At 41.1% G+C, this 21,620-nt stretch overlaps 1 protein-coding gene across 1 annotated transcript; it reads right to left on the bottom strand.

Moving 5' to 3' along the window:
• Positions 1-626: 626 nt before the first annotated feature.
• Positions 627-19,788, bottom strand: prrt4b (proline rich transmembrane protein 4b). The gene is made up of 4 exons (XM_028400900.1): positions 19,720-19,788; positions 13,513-14,657; positions 9,096-9,233; positions 627-3,213 (listed from the first exon to the last, which is right to left on the bottom strand). The coding sequence occupies exons 2-4, from the start codon at positions 14,564-14,566 to the stop codon at positions 1,142-1,144; spliced, it is 3,264 nt and encodes a 1,087-aa protein (XP_028256701.1). The 5' UTR covers positions 14,567-14,657; positions 19,720-19,788; the 3' UTR covers positions 627-1,141.
• Positions 19,789-21,620: the final 1,832 nt, after the last annotated feature.

The raw sequence follows: 21,620 nt of genomic DNA, 5'->3' as shown, positions 1-21,620 counted from the left end.
ATCGTTCAGCTTTCTAATATTTTTCATACAGGATGTCTTTTCCTTTCTTTTATACATTTTCCCAGATTGTAAGGTTGTTTCCTCTAACCTGCTAATGCACATGGTTCTCTTGCAACTGGACCAAGTTGCAAGAAAAATGTACATGAAGATATATGGACAGATATATACCTATATATTCAGATTGTTTCCCACCCAAAACCGGTAATTCAGTTTTTTAAAATGTTTTACTTGTCAAGTATTGAATCCTTTTCTGTCCACCTTAAAAGCACACCTTTTTGTATGATTTAAGCTTCACTGCAGTTGCCATAACACACAAAATGGTATGAGAAGCCCCCACCTTTTTTGATGGATGGAAAAAAAAGACTCAATACATTAATAAATCCTGGGGGATTGTTAGAAATGTCACTTCAAATTATGTTTACAGTAAAACACTCAATGGAGGAAAGTTGCGTTTGCTGTTCAATATGGTAAAACGAATAATAAATAAATAAAACTGTGTTTGGCCTACTGTCTTTTGAACACTTAAAAAACTATTAAAACAAGCAATATATTATTAAACAAACTTTATTAAACAATATGTTGAGCAAAGTTATATTTGAACTTAAATAAATTAGTGAGCTGGTCATAGAATATGTTGTCTGGATCATCTTTACCAGCAGAGGGCACTGTTGTGCCATAACTGCAAGTAAGAGTAGAGTAGAGTACTTAATTTAATCCCATTATTTCAATATATGATTTAACAACAATGATATTCTGCAGAATTTGACCTCAGTAGTACTTAATAAGTGCTTAATTCAGTCACAGTACGATCTATTGGAATGTTGGAACGCAATAGAAACATTTGTACAAATCTGTTCTTGTATATCACCACTCAGTAAAACATTATTTTGACTATTAAACTTCTGCCTTTTATCAAACGTGTAAAAGTTACAAATTACCTTTTGGCTTTTGACATTCTTGGCACTTAGACCCTTGCTGACATTCACTAAAGACCACACAAGAAAGCTTACAAACTTCCAAAAACCTTGTGGTAGCTGCATTTTAGGTCCCTTAAGGTGTATGCAAGGCTACCATGCACTATCAAATAGTCCAAAAACAAGTCTAAACTCTCAATATAACCCTTGTTTGACCAGGCGGTCCTTTATAAATCAATTGTCTCGCTGCAGATGCTCAAAGCATCGATTTGTCTGCAGACACTAATGAATTCCTCCTGCACAGATCGGTCTGTCTCAGTTGACATGTCCAGGTCCAGGCTCTCCTGTGAGGCGGCTCCCAGTGTATGATAGTTCCTCTGAGGGTCAGAATTGCCCTTTTGGTCCGAGGATTGTGCTTGGCCTGAGCTCCTTTGCTGAATAAATTGCTGTCCATGCCTGTCTGGGCTTGGGCAGAGGACCAAAGAGGAGCCTCCGAGAGAGGTTCGGTAAAGGGAACAGGAGGAAGAGCTGCCCCTCCAACGTTCAGGTGATGAACAACTGGAGGAAGAAGCCAAAGAGGAAGATGGCTGAACACCTTGATGGCCTTCTGACTGGGTACAAGGAAGCTGGGGTGGAGAAGCCATCTCCACGCAGGAAGAGGTCCGAAAAAGGCCACGGTCAGCTGAGAGGCGATCACAGAGGCCGTTGCTAGGAAGTGTCCAGTGGTTGTTTTCAGACCCGTCACTGGAGCGGAGAGGCCTAACAGGACTGAAGAGGCTCATGGGAAAGAGGGCCTCGCTGAAGAGTGCTTCGTCTATGCTCCGACGCAGGTTGATGGGCGAAGGTGGCCGTAGATCTGTGGTGGAGTCACTGGTAAATGAGGATCCACCTGAGGGCTCTCTGCCTCCTTCCTCTGGTTTTTCTGAACCCTGTAAGTCCAAATCCAGGTCAAGATCTCGGTATGCCAAGGCCCGGTTGCTGTGATAGAGGAGGTCCAGGCCATTGAGACTGCTACCAAGCCTCTCATCCATCAGAGTATAGAGAGGAAGGCTCTCCGTCTCTCCAAGCCCAACTGTGTCAACAATGGCTAGCTTCTCTTGATGGCTGAGGGTCCATTGGTAGCTCCCTGGCAGGATGGGTGACTTGGATGACAGCAGTTCAGTCCAACAGCTTCCAGCATCTGGAAGGTGGTCTGAGCAATAGACTGGTTGTGCAACCACCAAGGCTAAAGTGAGACAAACGCCGAGCTCACAAAGTCTGCAGCTAAACTGAAAAGCCCACCATGGCCAAGGGTGGAAGACCTCCTCTCCACCTGCAATGCCCATAGCATTGAGCATTGCATACAACTGAAGTCCTGCACATGCTAAGGAAAACAAAGCTGAAAGACAAACTGTTACAGCTGCGCGGTCCCAGTCTCGGCTCTCAGCAAAGGGGCAGCGGTTGTAGCGCTCAGCAGGTGTCGGAGAGGTGTTATTTAGGTGGTAAATGTGCTTTGAGTCTGCCCGGACGTAGACGTAGAACACAAAATAGGCAGTGGACAGAAATGTTGCCAGAGCCACAAAGGCTCCACGGGAGATGAGTGAAAGAAAGAGGCACAGGGGGGGCTTCTGCTGGTAGAACTTTAGTAGTGTGACTGGACCAAATGCAGCAGCAAAGTGCAGGATGACCAAACAGGCCAGGAAACAAGGTCTCTGGAAAGCTGAGTAGGAGAGCTGCATTCTTGAGCGCATTGAGAGGAGAAGGAAAACCAGACCAAAAGCTGCAGTGAGGCAGGGAAAAGGTGCTTCATAAAGCATCAGCGAGGCCTCCGTGGAGGTTAGGCGGTCCTGGTGGCCATAGGCATCGTACAGGAGCGAGAAGGATCTGGTACAACTGGCCGCCAAGAGGAACAGACTGACAAGAGCAAAGTAGCCACATCCAGATGGGCATCGCAGGGGCAAGCATAGCAGATTGAGTGCTGAGGCTAGCGTCAGCATTGCAAAGATGCAACCAGTACCATAAACATGCACCTCCCAGGCCAGGCCCCAGGTGGCCATGGCACTGTTCCAGTCTGTGTACAAGGGCACCAACATGGGTAGAGCCGGTATCAGAAAGGGGTTGTTGGACTGGTTTGTAGCAGTGGTGTTCGGTGTGGGCTGTATGTCCAAAGAGGATGTGGGTTCCCAGGAGTCTGAGAGGTTGCAGATCCCGGAGCGTTCTTTGTTGCAGTCTGGAAGGAGGGTGATGGCTGTGTCCACAGAGTCGGGCATCCAGTCTTCCTCAGTATAGAGAGGATCAGGCAGAGTTGTTGGAGTAGTGCCTGGAAAGAAAGGAGATTTATATTTTTAAAATGCAATCACTTAGAGATTGTTTTGTCTACTTTTATATCACTTAAAAGCCTGCTAATTGTCCACTCATGAGAATACACAGAAGCATTTAATCAACGTCCAAACTATCTGAGCTGGAAAACAAATTGGATCAGGTCCAGCATGGTGTAACAGTGCTGTTCTCCTAATGCGTTAAAGCTTGTAAGAAGGCAACTTCAAAATGTGTGTGTGCATGAGTGTGTAAAATCAGCCCACCCAGAACCACAGAGCAAGTTTTTCTTTTTTTTTTCGTTACGTAAGCCATCTGGAGTTTCCATGAGAGTACGGTTAATTATGATTGTGTTAGACATGTTTTAGCACTGCTAAAGGAAGTGGTTTGGCTTTGAAAATTTAAGGAACAACCATGAATGTGTGTGTTTGTGTGAAATGTACACACACAAAGAGGTCTGCTAAGCTTATATACGCACACTCAAAATGTAGCTGAATTACAGGAGGATGTCTTGAATGGGACATGTACAAGTCACTTCACAGAGAGTCTCCTACTCTCCTCATCACTGAGCTTCTTTTTCAGAAAATATAATCACGTTCATGCCCGATTTTCAACACTGAGAACATAACTACAACATGGCAGCTTGTAAGAAAACGTGAGTGCTGCTTCAAACTGCATCTCTGTGATTTGCACACAAACTCAGGCTCATCAGTCATTTTGCTGCAAGCTTATCAGAGACAATAACTTCTCCATAAAGGGCCAGCAGCTATAATGGACCACAGACAGGGATGTACTGACAGCTCTGTAAATCATACTGGCAGGCAGGTTTAGTGAAGTGTCCACTCATAAATATCTGCTGCAGTCATTTTGATGTCAATGACATATTTATTGATTAGAAATTTGGCTAAAAAGAATTGCCCGGCGAAGACATTATATATGTTTGACGATGTTACGTGCCAATTTAAGAACATAAATGTGCAGACATCAGCACAGCAAACCCCCTAAATCCTTGTGTATAGATTGAAGAAGTCCAATTTGTGTCCTAAAGGGCAATTCATGTGGTTGAGTTCAGTTTGAAGTCTTTTTTGTGTGTCTTTTATAGGTTTATTCTTATATTTCCCATCACACCCTGTTCTGGCCCCCCTAATTTGGTCTTTGGTTTCCCTTTTGTCAAAAAGGGGGAAACTCCCATAGGTGGGTTAAATTTGGACCGTTTTCTGAAGTGGACAATTTTAACAATTCTCTTCCCAGGCGTTACGATCTCTGCTTTTCTGGTCTTTGCCTCTCGTGTGTATATATCTACTCAATGTATGGCAGCTGCTATTTCCATTATGTTTAATGTGTTCACTTCTGCAGGGGAGAGAGAGAGGAGTAAGGCTTTAAAGCTCTGTTCCTGCTGTGACAATGCTAAAAATGTTTAGTGTGTGTGTCTATGTGTCGTGTGTATTTGTGTGTTTGCTCAGTTGACATTTGAGCAAGCAAGTCCACGCTCTCATTTTGCAGATTCTGAGGATTTTCACAAGTCCTTTTTCAGGATAAGCTTCTCTGAGGAAACTCAGAGTCTGAAATCACTATTGCCGATTGTGGTGAAAACATCAAGCTTGAGGAAACAAGACCACCAGCTGCTCGTGCATCACTCAGAGTGACAATGCAGTTTTTATTTCTGACAGCTACCCAAGCATAATCCTTTCCTCAACAGGAGGAAAACAAGGATCAGTAAAGTGCTGTTTTTAGTGCTGATGTGCTGTTTTTTTAAGAGGCCTGGTGACTCTTTAATAGTCAAGATGCTTCTTTATGCATCGGTAGTAAACTTGTAAACTACTGTGTATGGGTGCGGGTGTGTGTGCTTGGTATATATTTTGGGTGTGTGTGTCTATTCTTATCAAAACAGTAGCTGTGTGGGAAATGTGGCTGGAGTGTAAAATAAACACACAGCTGCAGGCATTTTGGAAGTGTGGGCCGCTGATAAAGTAGGTGGGGTTCAGCATAATGTTATGTCAATGATTTGTCTGCCCATTTGTTTACTTTCCACGGTGATGACTGCCATGCCACTGAGTAAGGCCGAGTGGAAAACATGACGGTTAGTGAAAAAGTGGCCATGTTTCATTGCCTCGCTCGCATCAAGAAGTGTCACATATGAGCTGCCTGGATGGGGTTTGGTATGTGGTGGTGGTGGCTATGGTGCAAGGATGGATCAGAGCGTTACGTTCCACTGCATGCTGCTCGGTCATCTGACACATTCCTGTGGGAAGTCTCTTGTGCCAGAGACAGTTGACACATTAGCAGTAGGCAGAAAGCAAAAAACTGGCCATTAACTGAGAAATACTTTAAATTGAATCTTCTAAAGACTCTGGAGTTTTAATTTAACATTTTACAAGGGTTACTGCTGTTTGTAAAAATGACTTAAATTAAGCCAGCAGCTCAGAAATGAGGTGGTGAGTGAGAGAAATGTTCTGTATCTGTGTCACAGTAGAATTGCCACTGCCCCCGTAGTGATGGGGCTATAAATACTGGACCTATTTTTCATAATCATGTGTCTTCTGACCATCCTGGCACTAAAATAGTATTTTTCAGACATATTAAATTAAAAAGTCTGTCTCTCCTGTGAGAACAGACAGCAATCATACACCCTAGCCATCTAGCTAATTTGTATGCTAAATATGGTTGTGTAAAGACGTTGATGTTCACAAAACATAAACACAGAACTGAGAAACATAAAGCCTGATATTTACTTGTAAGCGAAACTTAGCCTTTTAATTACTTCTCACCCATTATGAAGGCAGAAATTTATTTTCACACCTTAGAATTCGGTACCTTTGCAAACTGATATGCTTTGAGCTAAATGCTAATAGCCGGTTTATGTAAACATAACCAGGCTTATGTTTACAATAGCTTTTTGTTAGCATGCTAACATTAGCATACAAAACCTTTAACCTTTAATGACTGTATTATTGTTGTTTTTATTATGTGACAGCTGAAAATAAAACAGTCTGGTTGTTGTTATTCACTTAATAATAATAACAATAATAATAATAATTTAAATTAAGTGGGATTTTTTTTCGTGTTTTTGTTTTTTGTGGGAAACAGGACGTCATCTCACGCACTTTGTTCATTGCGCAGGCGCACAGGAAGCTAAGTGCTAGCTGTTTGTATGTATACTCTGGATATTTCGGTGCCGTGAGGAAATAAACTGTTCAAGACCGGGCCGCTGTTTACCCCATTGACTAGGACCAGCCGGGTAAGGCTAATTTACGGACCTGCCAGCGGTGAAAAGTTTCACAGCATCAGTGGTGACACAAACAAAGAACTTTCTACATACTTTCGCGGACATTTACCTGAGCAAACTGGACTAGAGAGGCCGCTGCAAACACAGGTAAGACATGTTTACTTTATTTATTTATTTATTTTTTATCTCGGCAGTGTTGCCACTTATCCACAGGAACTTCGGCAGGTGTGTGGTGATTTAGCAGTCTGTCTGTGTGAAACGCTTTTTTAATGGCTGATGTTGGTCTGTGTAAGAACAAGGCACAGGTTATTTCTAGGGGTGGGAATCTTCAGGTACCTCATGATTCGATTCGTGGGCATCAAGTGAAGAGTGTCTGGTAAACAGATGATAATAAAAGGCAATTAATTTATTATGGGCTTATATAAATGGGCTGATTGGATGATAATCTTTTAAATATCATAGACAAGAATGAAGCTAAGATTTTTTAAAGACAGATATAAGCCCTTGGGCTCACTGTGGGGGCCACAACACCTTTTCGGCAGATGAAAAACACCAATTTTTGAGGTTTATTTTTTTAAAGTGGTCTTCATGGGTACAAAAGTGTTGGTTGAATTATAATTTCTTATGTGATAACCAAGAATGATTTCAAGCCACAGTGTATGGGCAGTAATCTTTCTTTTGGCTGGAGAACAAACAACACTTTACAGGGTGTACTTTAAATCAGCATGTATTTAAATCAAGTAGAGTAAGACCAACCACAGTACATCTGCTTTATTCACAACCACATGAGCACAATTATCATTAACAGCCTCTTTTAGTGCAAAATATAAACATATTATTTGGCACAGCAGCCTCAGAAATCCTACAAACAAAAGCCTATGACAAACTGCAACCTTCCTTGTACAATTGTGACCATTTCTGTTTCACAAACTTTAGCATTTTACGAAGTAATTTGTCTGCTATAACTGTAGATTGACAGTAAAATTTAGATTTAACCATCTGCAGCTAATGTGTACTCATTTAGACACATTGGGATAGTTGATTTTTTGGGTAAATCTAAAGAACTTAATTCTTACCTGTTTTAAGGTAATTTACTTGGTTATTAGTAAGGGCTGGTATTACAAGATAAATCAAGGAACAGAAAACTTCACAGACTTCACAGAGCTGTATTTATGTCATCATTTCTTTCAGCCTTGCTAATAAATCTTGAAAGGTCTCACCTGAGGCTGCTAACCAGCAGAAGTAATAAAGCTGCACGACTCCACTGATGTATGGACTACATGGACTACAACACTCCTCTCTAATTGGCTGCATGTTGATTATGCTTCATGAAACTAAGGGCCCTGTGTAGTTTTCATCTGATTGCTTTCATTCTCAATTTGGCTCACCTCAGAAAAAGCAATTTAGTCAGAGCTCCTGGAGAAGTTAGAACACATGCTGAGGAGAAGCGGGTTGTGCGTATAGGGAGATGTGGAATTAAGGTTGTATCTACAGTTTAATTCTGTGCAAAACCACCATCTGTGGTTGCATTAAAGCATATAGAAGTGTTTGTGTGGTAGCTGTAATTTGTGTATGCACAGCCATCCAGTATGTTTTGCAACAGCTTTTGGCTTTAGGCAAAACAATACACAAACACAGTAGAAAAATGATTGTTTCATTCACTCACCTATTTGTGACACACCAAACTAAACAGCCCTGAAGCATACTAAAATCAGCTAGTGGCACATCTGACAGGTCTATTTTTGAAAATCACTTGACTGCATCTGCTATTCTGGGTGAGGTAATGTGGGTAATGTGAACTGGGACAAAAGTGAATCTTTGCACAAACATGTTTGACCGGAGATGAGATCACGAGAAATGATTTGATCCAGTTTTTAAAACATTGCCAAGCTACACAGATTCGTCTCTAAATGTACACAGATGCCAAGATTTGTCAATAATGGTGCAACACACACACAACATGGTTTTGTTAAGATTATTAAAGGATAGTACCACTAGAGATGAGCTATTTAACATTGCTTGGGAACATTGTTAGCCACTGTGTCTTCACATCTGCTGAGAACAGTGCCCCACTCAAATGTGAGCTAAGATACATTATAAATATCTTTGCCTGAGTGTCACAATAATGTGCGATAGCGATGTGATTTTTATGTAATGGATTTAGCATTGAAATAATGACAAATAAGATCTGAATTTCCAGAAAATCTACATAATGAAATGTAAATGAATGTGTGCACTACAATCATGCAAACATTAGCTGTTAAGAGTGAATGTTTTACTGTGTTTTTAAGTTTGTATTAGAAGCTGTTGTTGGATCAGTGATTATTTATCTGAGAGACTGTACAGAGAAACAGTGAGTGGGCATTGTTTCCTGCCTTTTTTGTTCTCAAGAGTTCTCTAAACTCACAGCTTGAATGAGTAGTTTTCTCCTCCCTTTGGAAGCAATTAACTGCTTCAGGCAGAGGATGCAGGGTAATTGTTTTTCCCAGTCCTCCTGACAGATTTACAGATATTGAAACAGCTATGATGACTTATGAAACAAACAGCATGCAATACTTGTCTTCCTAACAGCATGCCCGTGCAAACATAAGCTTAAATGGATTAGTTTTTTGAAGTGAGGCACAGTGTTTGTTTACATCTCAGGGGATGTGTTTGCTTACCTGTGCTCTGTGGCGGGGAAGTTGTTAGCAGCTTAGTGGCTGACGTGGAAGTGTCTGCCAAACCCGTGTCCCTGTTGCTGTGTGCAGCTGAAAGAACCACACCTTCTTCATCCTCTTTATCCTCTTCGCCTGGCAGCTCTGGGAAGACACATGCAGTTTAACCTCTCAGTGATTTCAAAGCGATCAGGAACACATTTAAATTTGCACAGCATTACAGCTCAAGTAGTAAAACAGATTAGCTTGCCAGAAGAAAGTTTAACCCTCTCTGCTCACAGCACATCTGAGATTTAGCAATGTTGGAAATGGAGGGGCTGTATTTCTTAACCCAGTTCTGTCAAAGATTTGCCTGTCATCCACTTAATGGTACCCAGTCATCCATGGCACAGTAGACTGGGCCTCTGTGGTCTAATTACATTGAGGGTATGTGCATGGGTGTGTACATCCTGGTCCATCACAAATCCAGACAAAGCAGAATTTTATAAAGAGCACAAACGAAAAAAGAGACACTGTCACAGGACACCGAGTATGAGCAATTAATAACTTTTTGACAGCACCATAAATTCTTTTCCCCATCAGTGTAGGACAGTTCAATCACAAAATATGTTTTCACTGTCAGCCCTACCACACAGGAACTGTGTGTTTTACAGCACAGCACAGCACAGCACAACAAAAGTCATTATTGACACCAGACGCATGAGCTACCTATGGCTCATGGCTGTGATGAAGCAAGAGATGCTAGCTTTTAGGTTAGCACTTCAAAATGAATAATAATAAAGAAGGAGATAATGAGTTAGAAAAAAATCATGAAAGCTACAAGGCAATCCTCGCTACTATCTTAGAAAGTAATCTAGGTCATTGCGCCGGATTTAGTAGTCATTTTTAAGTCTCCAAACACAACTGTGTTCACTGCTTTATAACACTGTTAACTTGAAAACTAGAGCTCCTTTGTAGAAGATGGAGAAAAACTCATGCACATGCCCAGCTTCACATACAGTACTTACTGAAAGATAGACTAGAGATGGGATGAACATGAAGTCTTTGCTTCCAATGACTAATTTGACACAAAACAATAAACATTTATGTGGCTGTTTTGGGTGATTTCAAAAAAATTGGTTAATTAAATTTGATTGAATTACATTGATTAAATTACAATATCAAACAAGATTTGGTATAAATGAGATGAGGAAAGCAAACATGTGAACTCATCTCTTTAGCACATCACAAGCAAAATTTGCTGATGACCAGCTGTTTACAGACTGCTGAAAGAGCAAAAAAAAAAAACATGAAAGGATGAGAGAGAGAGAGAGAGAGAGGAGGTGTCAGCTAAAAGGCCATGTCCCTTTCCTTATTAAACAGCTCAACTTCCACATGAGGGCTTAATTATCTTTTTAGATTAATATAATTTTCTTTTTTCATTCTGTCTCGAAGATGGGGAACAGTGTTGAACATTTCTGAACAGGGAGAAATTCTGTGTTGCAGTTATCATACAGTGATTTAGAGGCTCCCCATTATCTTCAGCTTCCAGACATGATAAACAGAAGATCATTTTATACTTCATTACACACCAAGACAATTGACTGTATGTAAGCCCTGAGTGAGTTTGTGAAAAGCATGTGTATGGGGTTTGTAACCAATACACTGAGTTTAGAGTGACTAAAAAATAGGTTTGGTTGAGAGCGGTGCAGAGGTTTCATAATTAGATGCATAATTATGGAATATTATGATTAGATACAGTTGTGTATGGTGAATTTCATCTCTAATGCACAAAATTGCATCATGTTACAAAGCATGAGTTTGTATATTTCTGTCTTTCAGCAAAGGTGGAAGGAACAGTGTTTCAAACCAATGAATAAGAGATTAACATAATATTCAAGTCACAACCATGCTTGCTATTTGCATTATAGTCGATTTTAAAATCCATAGAAGGGCATCAGATATTCATGTCACATGCTCTGTGTGTAAATCCATCTCCATAATCAATTAATCTGTCATTGACTACGCTTTAGCTGTTTAGCTGTGCTCCGATCAGCCCATATATCCTTGCAGGTATTAATGGAGTGCTGTGCTAGGGGTTGAGTCTTGCTGCTGCCTATTAGTAATGGAAATGGTTGGTGGGAGGAGGGGAAATAAATGGGCAATATAAAAGAAAGCTTTTTGGAAAAAAAATTACAGCAGCTGCCTTAGAAGATGTACAATGTTTTTAAACCCTCAGTTCTTTTTCCACTCTCTTTTCACATATTTGCCCTTGCTGTCGAATGTTGGTTTGTCCTTTAGTAGAGGATTTGACACAGATGCAGAGCATTGCTGTTTTTTATACCTGACAGCCTCCTCAAGGGCAATACCACACAGCAAATGCTCTGTTGATCAATGACAACCTACCCACTTTTGTTTTTTGTTCATCTAAGATGTTCAGCTCCTCCTGCCATGAAATGATTCACCCAGTGCAGCTTTGTGCACACAGATAGAATGATCATTTCAGGATAATGTATGATAATGCTGGGGTGCTGTGCATTTTCATATTACTCTCCACCTGTGTCCTTTGGCAAGGTGTAACCGTTTAAACACTTCAAGACTCCAGCTCAGTACCACAGCAATCTGACTACTGTAGGAAAAATAAAAGCACCATTTCTCTTCCATTTCTACATGAATGTATCTCATGCCTTATCTGCTTATCTCATGCCTGTCAAGGCAGCTGTAGCTGACATGTCTGACCATGTAACCAACTGACAGGGATGTGTGTTTGTACAGAGCCAAAAAGACTGCAGAGGGGAGGAGGGGAGGGATGGAGGAAACTAAATGGCACGAAACATGTTCAGCATCCATGAACAGCGACTGGCGAGCGGATGGTCCCACAGGAGAGGTGGTGTTTTCGCTGAGTGTGCGCTTAGAATACTGATACACAAACAGAGCAGCCCTCCCTAACACAGCCCCAATCCACCTTTTCTTTTCTGTATGGCACTGCATGATGCACAACTACAAACAAGTGCAGACACAACACTGATCCCTGCAGACAAAACATGTCCACCACTGGTTTCACTACAGGCAGTGAAAAAATCCTGTGGAATGGTTGCATTCCAACATAGACATGCACAGTTGGAAAAATACAAATTCTGACATCTGTAGTTGTGCGTGTGCATCAGAAAATCATGTTATATCTTTAGACAGCTTCAGAACAGATGCAAAAATGGCCATGAGATTGTTCCGTTATATATAAAATACTAAAAATGTGTGCGTCCATAGTGGCCTTTTTTGCTATTGAAACATTGAGGTTGTTAACAATATGAAAAAGTGTATGTTACTCAAGCTTTAATCTAAGTGACTAGAAGTAATTTAAATGTCATACTCTGAAAGACTAGAAGAGATTAATCTGATAATGTTCTACACTGTGATACATCCACCAATACACTCATCATTTTATTAAATGCATACAGAACCTCCCTGGTCAAGAATAATCGACTCATCATTTTCTGGCTCAACCTCTGACCCTGTAAGATGAATGTGTCTGTATTGGGAGGAGGGTTTCTCTCTGAACACCAATTAAGTATACAGACACCAGACTGCCACCAGTGTTGGGGGATGGGTTTGAGACGAGGAGGTGTTGCCTCAGTGTCGCATCAGGCTCTCCTGAAATATTCAGCCTACCAGTAGACATTTCACCTCGCTATCTTTACCTTTTTGCATGGTTATAGTGAACAAAACCATCAATGAATAGATTTCTGTTTCTAATGACTTCCATTCTGTGAGGTAATGGCTTAGGAAATGTAGATGGTGAAGAGGATCATTAGAAGGGATACACAGGGTGGAACAGATTACTCACTGATAATTGTGAAATGCAAAAATAACTTAGGGTATGGATGGGATGAGGTAAACAACAATGTGACATTTAAAGCATCTTCTTAACTACCCACATCATTGCCCCACAGATTCTGACGCTTTGTACTGCGTTGTTCAAAGCCTAAATGATGGAAGCCTTGGATAGACGATAAAGATGAGTCATGCTGTTACAGATGGTACAAACCATTTTTGGTTTTTGAAGAAAGTGTTCTAAAAGCTGGCATATTGTTGACTTTCAGCAGCCTCAAGTCCATGCATTTACTGAGCAATACCACATTATGTCAAGGTAATTTAACAGTTTATCTTCCCAAAAACAAAACTGTCCTTCCATAACTTGTCAACTTTTTTATTGATTATAATGAGGAAGACTTGTAATGATTGTTGACAGGGTTTTAACAGGATCTGCTTTTATGTAAATCTCTGACCTTTGACTACTTACCATGTCAGAATTGTCATTGATCAAATCAAACTATCTGCAACCTTTTGGCAGCCATTTATTGAACACTAAAGACCTGCCTGCACATGATTGATCACATCCATTGAGTCAATCCAGCCACTATTGATTTTTTTTAATGTTGCTTACCTCCTGCTATTGGGAAGTTAACCTCTTGTCTCTGAGTTGGGCTTGTTATGGATTCCAGGACCAGTTTATGATCGAGACCCAGGGCAGTGGAGAATACCCCTGGCTGTTCCTCCACAGGTCCTGATCTGGCCTCTGAGTAGCCCAGGTCAGCATCATTCTGAGTGGGGGGAATTTCTGGCACTGTGGCCTCTTCAGTATGGAAGGTGAGGCTAACAGTTGATTGTTGTGGTTCTCTTATGAATACGGTTTCTGTGGAGGTACGGTAAATGGAATGGCTCAGAGGAGGTCTGCTGGTCAGCGTCATCTCAACCAGTCCAGGGATTGTGGTTGTAGTAAGGGCTGCTGCCCATGTTAAGGCAGTAGGAACTGTAGTTTCTGGTGCAATCGTTGAAGAAATTTTTACAGTGTCCTGAGAGACACTGTGTTCTTCTGGGATGTGTTGTGCAGTGGCACCCATGCTGGGTTCAGCTCCTGGTGTGGTGCCTGATGGTAGGTGGGTATGTGTTGCATTTTGTCCGGGAGCGTTAGTGCTGGTGGGACTGTTGGTGAACAGAGTGTTTCTGATAGTGCTGCTTGTGGTAGAGTAGGAGTCTGAAACAAAAGCATCATTGTCGCTCTGCACTCTGCTGCTGTGTGGAGAATCTGATGTCCCTGTGGGAAGTGATTCAGTTCTTATCTCTGTCACACTGGTTTGGAGCCCCTGAGTTAATGTAGTGGGTGTTTGAGATGCTTCAGAAATGCTTCCCTCTCCTGATCCCGAGTGGTCGTGCAAGTGATCGATTGGTTCTGTCAGCCCTTTGGCAGCTGTTGCCAATGCATCTGTCTCATTTTGACTATAAGAACTGCTGTAAAATGGAAAAGAGAATGGCAGCGAGGCAAGGGAAGGGAGCTTTGGCAGAGATGGGGTCCACCAATAAGACTTAGGTTTATTCTCAGGTGGGTTTTGTCTTGGTGACGTTGGTCCCCAGAGGGCCTCTTCGTCAGCCAGAGCATGCTTGTGAACTAGCAAAGAATACCAGAAGAGAAGAGCCAAGGTCCAGCGGAGGCGAAGCATGCTGGCGAGAGTGTTGCGTAGACTGGTCACATGTTGTGCTCTATTCTCCTGCTCCCTGAGGCGGGTTGGGCTGGCTCGCCTGCAAAATGGCCTAAAAGACAAGAACACACAGGACACTGAGTCACACACTTATCATGCACTTTTTGACAGTTCAAGAACACATTGTAGAATTTGCATCTGTTCGCTTTTCTTTTCATCAAGTTATTTGTTGATTGGCTAAACTTTGGCTTCTGAGTTTTTTTTTCTCAGACCATGAAGCACTTTAAGTACAGAAACTGTGCCATTCGTTACAAGTGACTGCTGAAGTTAGCAGGCTAAAAAAATATGTCACCCACCACAAATCACAAGAAGAACTTAAGTATTACAGACACCCCACAATTAGTGGTGTTCTGTTAGATGCGGTGGTCAGTATTTATGTCATGCTGCTTTTCACATGTGTACTGTGTTCGGCTGCTACACAGACTGACCAATTAGAGAAAGCTTCCATCTATATGCATCTTTTTCACCAAAGAGTGGTCAAGAAATAATGTGTGAGAGTTGGGTTTGGGGGAGGAGGCTTGCTAGCAAAAGAATAGAGGGACCTCTTATTCTTTTGTGGAGCCCTGAATGGTTCAAAGTCACTAGCCTGTTGCCTCAGTGAAAAGACTGGAGTACCAAAGGAATTTCCCCTGGGAGAACAACAACCTGTATGCTTTAGCTGTACTTAAACGCCCTCTCTCAACAACCCCCAGCTTTGGCAATCTCAATCTTAAATTTATTTGTTCTTTTAAGTGAGTGGAGAAAGATCTGTTTGTGTGAACATCTATATTCTGAGAAACTGCTGTCCTATTGAAGTTCTCTATGCTCTTATCCTCTGTATGAAAATTATTTCACACTTCCTCATTGTCACCGCCGGTTCCTCTCCCTGACAAGTTTATTTTCAACCCACTTTTCCTCCTTGATCCAAGCCAGTTTCCTTTACTTTCTTAAGCTCTTGTATTTTCTTTTGCACACAGACACACACACTCTAGATCAATGAGCTGCTGCCTTAAGTGCCTCCAACTTGTTCTCACTATTCCGGTGAGCAAAAGCTTGGCCATGTTTTTTCCCCTGTTCCCGCCTGAAGGGATAAAACCAGACCTGGACATGCACATAGATGCTAATATATGAAGACTGACTACTGAGGGGGACAATTGCAGAGCTTCCCACACACTCCCCTGTTTTAGCACTTTGACTAAACAGCATGAAAATCAGTTTCTGAGGAGGTGAAGTTGTTTTTATATGCGTTTTGTTCCCATCCGCATACAGTCACATTTCATACGTGCAGAGATGTGTTTGTAGATGGATTTTAACTCTGCATGTTAGCACAACTGTGTACTTGCTCGCCTACATGTTCTGTTCTGTAGTAGGTTTCCACCCACACGTCCACACTTTCTTAGATTCTTCAAGACATTTTGCTAACAGTTCCTGACAGATAGGGAGGCATGGCTTGTTTTGACCAAGATATTATTACCAAGTTGTTGATTTGATGCATAAATAATTTAGACAGTAGGGAATATGCATAATTTATATGGCTTAACATTATCACATTTCACATTGGTATCACTTTCATGCTGTATCATGTCATGTGGTAAAAGTCATGTAGAGTGCAAGATGCTCACAAGTTGCAGTGTGTTTGAGCCATAAGAAGTAGTTTAGATAAAAAGCATTTGGTGTAAATTACTTTGTTAAAGGGTTTTTGGTGGTTAATTAGGCAAAAATCTTTTTCAGTGGTGTGGCACATTTACAATCCACCACTGCTGTCTGTCACAGAAGACCGATGGTACACACAGACACACGCGCACCATTGCTCATGACATGCTAGTTGGATAGACAGAACTCCATTGACTACGCTAAGCTAAGCTAAGCTAAGCTAACAGAAGTGATAATAATATCAGCTTTAATGTGTAAACAAAACAGTTTTTTAGTAAAGCAGAGGCAGTGATTAGCGGTCACAAATGGTCACACCAGCTTTCAAACAAATGTATTGATTTTCAACTAACCACTAATTATTCTAACAAGCCTCCACCACTCATGCTTTAATGTCATGTCAGAGCAGGCGTTCAACTTTGTTGTCACCACTCGTCACCACATCAAACACATGCCTGCTGAACGCATTGTCTATTTTGACAGGCAGTCGAGTGAGTGGAGAGAAACTATAAACAGTGTCCGGGGGGAATTTACAAGTCCCTTCTATTATTTTGCTGGCGTTTTGTCTCACTGCTCCTGACAAAGACAAGGGGGCCTGGCACTGTAGTGTGCTCAATAGAGCAGAGACGGAGAAGAGAAGAAGGGCAGAGAGTAAAAGACAAGGGCAGCAGAGGAGATAGAGGGACAAAACCACCATAATGACATTCAGCTGTGGCATTATTACTCCAGCAGAGTAAACTCTGAGGCAGTCTCCTAAATGCTCATTTTAGTTTGTTGGCCAGAGCCTCTTTTATTAACTCTGTAAACAGACTTCTGTCCTCCAGTTAAGTCTTAAAAGCCCCCACCTAATTTCTGCTCTTAGGGCTCGGATCATCTTGATCTCAATCAGCATTCAGTCTGCTGTTGTATATTTCTCTATGGAAAGTTCCTAGTTATAAATTAATCTAACATCTGAAGTATGGCATTAAACCCCTCTGTGATTGCAATAAGGGCACTGTAGCAAAGCCAGGGAAAGAGAGAAGAGAAGAGAAGAGAAGAGAAGAGAAGAGAAGAGAAGAGAAGAGAAGAGAAGAGAAGAGAAGAGAAGAGAAGAGAAGAGAAGAGAAGAGAAGAGAAGAGAAGAGAAGAGAAGAGAAGAGAAGGAAGAAGAAGAGGATAGGTGAAATAGAAACACTGGGACTAAATTAGAGGTGTGTCTCTCCTGAGTGATTGAAACGGAGAAGCGCTACACTAAGCGGAGGCACAAATGGAGATAAATTGAAGCCAGTGTCATTACTATTTAACAAACCCACCAAGCAAGGCAAGGTCTGAGGATCAATGACACAGTCCAGGATAATGGAGTAATTTACCCTCCTGCAAATGGCTACTAGTTGTTTTTCTCAGTCAGTGTGTGTGGGCATGCACACTTATTAGTGGTAGTTTTCATCCTGTGTATTATTTCCATGGTTATATGTGCTGTAGGTGCACTTGCATGCGAGTGCATCCTCCCACTTGCAGTGGGATCCTGTGTTTTCGATCGCAGCTTTTTAACATCAGCTCTAATCCAAGGAGTCAACTTATAGCTTTTTCCTCTTGTCCTCTTCTGACTTTGAGGCTACACACAAATGTCAATACTACACAGATTCAATCTGACTGGCTGCTTTAAGCCAGCAGGGATTTATTAGACATAATGTATCACAGCAAAGGCTTTATCAAGTGTTAAAGAGCTTAATGTAGCCAGCAGGTATCCATATATCAATCAGAAGATTGTCAAAGCATAGTTAGGAGAACAACCAAGGTTAAAATGAAAATCTGAATGTATTTATCCAGCACAATATCACAAATCACATAATGCCATATGCAGCTTTCCAACTTCAGTTACATGGTTTTAAACCTTATTTGTCACCTTCCAAGTTGCATTCATTTTGTGCTTGGTTCATTTCATCAATATGGGAAATATTACCGTGTATACTCTGTTCAATTGTAATTGCAGATTCAATTTGATAGCTGAGTTTGTTGGTGGAACATGTCTTTCATAATATCTAATGTGTGTGTCTTAACACATTGTGTGCCTTCTCCAGTTTTCTTTTTTTATTTCAGCCAAGGCATTTGGTTAAAATAAACATGGCCTTGAAAATACTCAAGCAAGTTGTTGTTTTTGGCAAAAAAATACTCTAGTACATAGCCCTGTAATTTGTGGTTTTTACACGTTGATTCGGGTGGGATGCACTATTGTGCTTTGACCATTGGAATTCCCCTATAGAAGCACTCTCACTGCTTTTTAGGTGCTAATGAGTAGCCCTGTATAGTACAGGGTTCAAACTAATCTCAGAGGTAAACGTGAAACAGCACTTGTTTCAGTTGCCCATGTCTCCAGATTTTATACTAAGATAGTTAGGCTAACTGCCTCCTCTCAGTAATATTCTGTTAATTTTCTTGAAACTAGTCTCTTATGATGTGAGAGAGTTGTTCTCTTGTCTAAGAAGAGATAAACCCTTGGTTTTGTGTCAGAATTAGCTACATTACAGGCAGGACCCTGGACAGGTAACGTGTCCTGTTGGCTTCACAACACTCTGAGTCATTCTACAAACAAGATTAATTCCTTGCTGTTCTAATCTGAGGTTTTCCTCTCTCACATGCAGAGGTCCTCTTAACACATTAGCTACAAAGTTGTTCTTAACTTGCATTTTTCCTGAAAAATTCACACAAATTGCATTTTTTTCAGATTACTTATCTTTTGTTATTTCTTACTCTCCACCTCTTTAAATCAATTACTACTTGGACCACTCCTGAAACATACTCCTTGTGCTTGAGAATGACATTAATAGTCCTGGGTTAATGCTTATGGTAGCCCAAGAGCTGATAAATGCATTGAACATGCCTATTATAAAGGATGCTCTCAAACACAGGCGTTCCACTGACTGCCTTTGCTATGGTGACAGCTGAAGCCAAAGACGTCTTGCTAATCCCTGGGATTTGAGCACCTTTTGGATTCTGCTGTTCCGCTTGTATGACTGTGCTGCACTCACATGCAAATGGGCTGTCTCACTCACGCACACACACACACACACACACAAACAATCCATGCTTGCAAGTAGATTTGCTGCTATGCTGTCACCAAAACAGAAGCACATGTAAGCATATATTCTCAACATTCTTGTGCTAAAATGACATGAGAAATCATAGAAAAAAATATGATATAAGTCAGGTGTATACAAATTACACCGACAAACTCTCATGTATGACATACACATTGCTTGTTTGCCCATGGATTTTGCCGTATATGGTTCCTTCTGATCTCCTTAATCATTATATTATTTCAGTATAAATACACTATCGTCAGCCATGAATCCTGTTGGTTAAAATCAGTGTGTTTACCTATAGCTGCAGCTAGAGTGTGTGTCTCAGCATGCATGGGAGTCAGACCAACACACCCTTTATTTCTAGACCAGCTGATTGGAATACATATACAGATAGAGAGAAGAGTAAAAATTGCCAGCGCTTACCTGTAGATGTATGTAATAAGAGGAAAAATCCAAAACCAGCAGTGTGTGTGAGTGTGTGTGTGTGCTGCAGGCGAGTGCTTTTCTGAGCTTATGAAGGTTCGCCTGTGTGGAATAGAGTTCCATTCTCCCTCCCACTTGCTCTCTCCCTCTCTCTCCCGCTCTCTCTCCGCTTGCCTCTATCTCTCTCGCTCATTGCATCAGTAGTCCACTGTGCGGCTCCCATCACAATGCCTATGGTCACACCTCACTGAACAAATTGTTCATTAGTGGAGATCGCCCACAGTTGTCGACACTGTGGACAGATGACAATGGCTTATGTAAACACCCATGGTGAAAATGAAATGCAGCCTTTACATGCATTTTCTCACACATGCACTCATACAGAGGCTTGAAGCTCGTGCCATTTTAGGGGTTTTAAGCTCTACTTAAGCTTTTTTACCTAATATAACTCACATATTCATGGCTCTGCAAACAAATCACAGTGACATTGCTTAAAATGGAGAAGAAACACAAGTTGAACAGAAAAGTGAAACCATTCGTCGGATGTACTTGCCTGCCTAGCACGGTTTGGTAAATAAACTCATCTCCGTTTGTGCTTGTAGGGCAGCATTAAAGGACCCTTTAAATATCGATTTGAATAATTTGCGTTGCCTATCCTTTTAAAACTTGTGCTTTCCAAAATATAGACATGGTGACAAAAAGGGAGAAAATATGGCAGCTAAACAAATAAAACTGTAAAAACTGTGTCTAACATGATAGCCATAGTATCTGTCACATCTGTTTAATTAGTTTGTCTCCCCTTCCCAAATATAGAACAGCTCCGACCTCATGTTTACATGAGTTAAGAAGTATCTAACCTAGCACAGTCTGGAGCATTGTTTTGTCCACAGTCACTGATGATATAGGTGACCACTTGCGGTGTTACTGTTGTGTAACAGCCTTGGCACTACGTTCCCCAGATGTTTGCCTCTGTGATCCCCAGGAATTTCCCAAATATAGAAACAATCAGTGAACTCCCAGAGTACAAAAACATAATTTCCTGAACAGCGGCAGAGCGATTTGATGAAGCCCCCTCCCCAGCTCAGCTCAGCGCCACCGGCATAGCCAAGATCGCCTTAATAACACATTTGACCTTGCTATTCTTACCACCTTTACTTTACCCTGCTAAGATAAAGGACTAGGTTCCAATGACTGCTTCCCCTGCTTAAAATGTATTGCTTCATGTGGATTTCTACAAAATAATTTGATTATTACATAGTCTATTCAGGCTTTGCTTCATAGAGGAGAGGGATGTGAAAGGTGAACTCCAAGACAAATTTAAATATTTCAGTCTTTAGATCATCTTAAATTGGGACAAGGAAAGTCATCTAGTGGTTATATATCATTGTAATGTATCAGCAATCCAAATGCCAACTTTAAGCATGTTATGTATGCAATCTGAATGTGATATTTTTAATAAATATATGTTTGTATTACTGCATTGTCAAAAAATTAGTAGCTGTACAAGGCTATGAACAAATACAGATTAAGACAAGATTCTACAACAAGAACAAGATATACAATTATTGTTAATTGTTCAATTATTGTTATTGTTGCGCTAAATGGACTTTTTGCGTTTTCCTGGGTCTGGCTATCTTCTTTAGGACACTATGAAAGAGATCAACATCCCTAGAGGACATTGCAGAGTATGTTTTGTGTGTGCGTGTGACTTCAAATAGATGTCCTCTCCTTGGCTCCAGCACACTGAAAGTGCCAGACAATAGTTCATTCAAAAAGGTTTCTGTCTGGACAAAAAAACAAAACAAAACAATGGACACTCAGTAGTTTACTGGCTCTACTATGTATATGGACCCTGCCCAGGGCCCTTTCTCTTTTTTTAATAGTGAGACCAAGGTCAAGAC

The sequence above is a fragment of the Parambassis ranga genome, chromosome 2 (genome assembly GCF_900634625.1).
Source record: "Parambassis ranga chromosome 2, fParRan2.1, whole genome shotgun sequence".
NCBI lineage: Eukaryota > Metazoa > Chordata > Actinopteri > Ambassidae > Parambassis > Parambassis ranga.
Note: the sequence above shows the minus strand (reverse complement) of the source record. Positions and strands in the feature narration are given on the sequence as shown.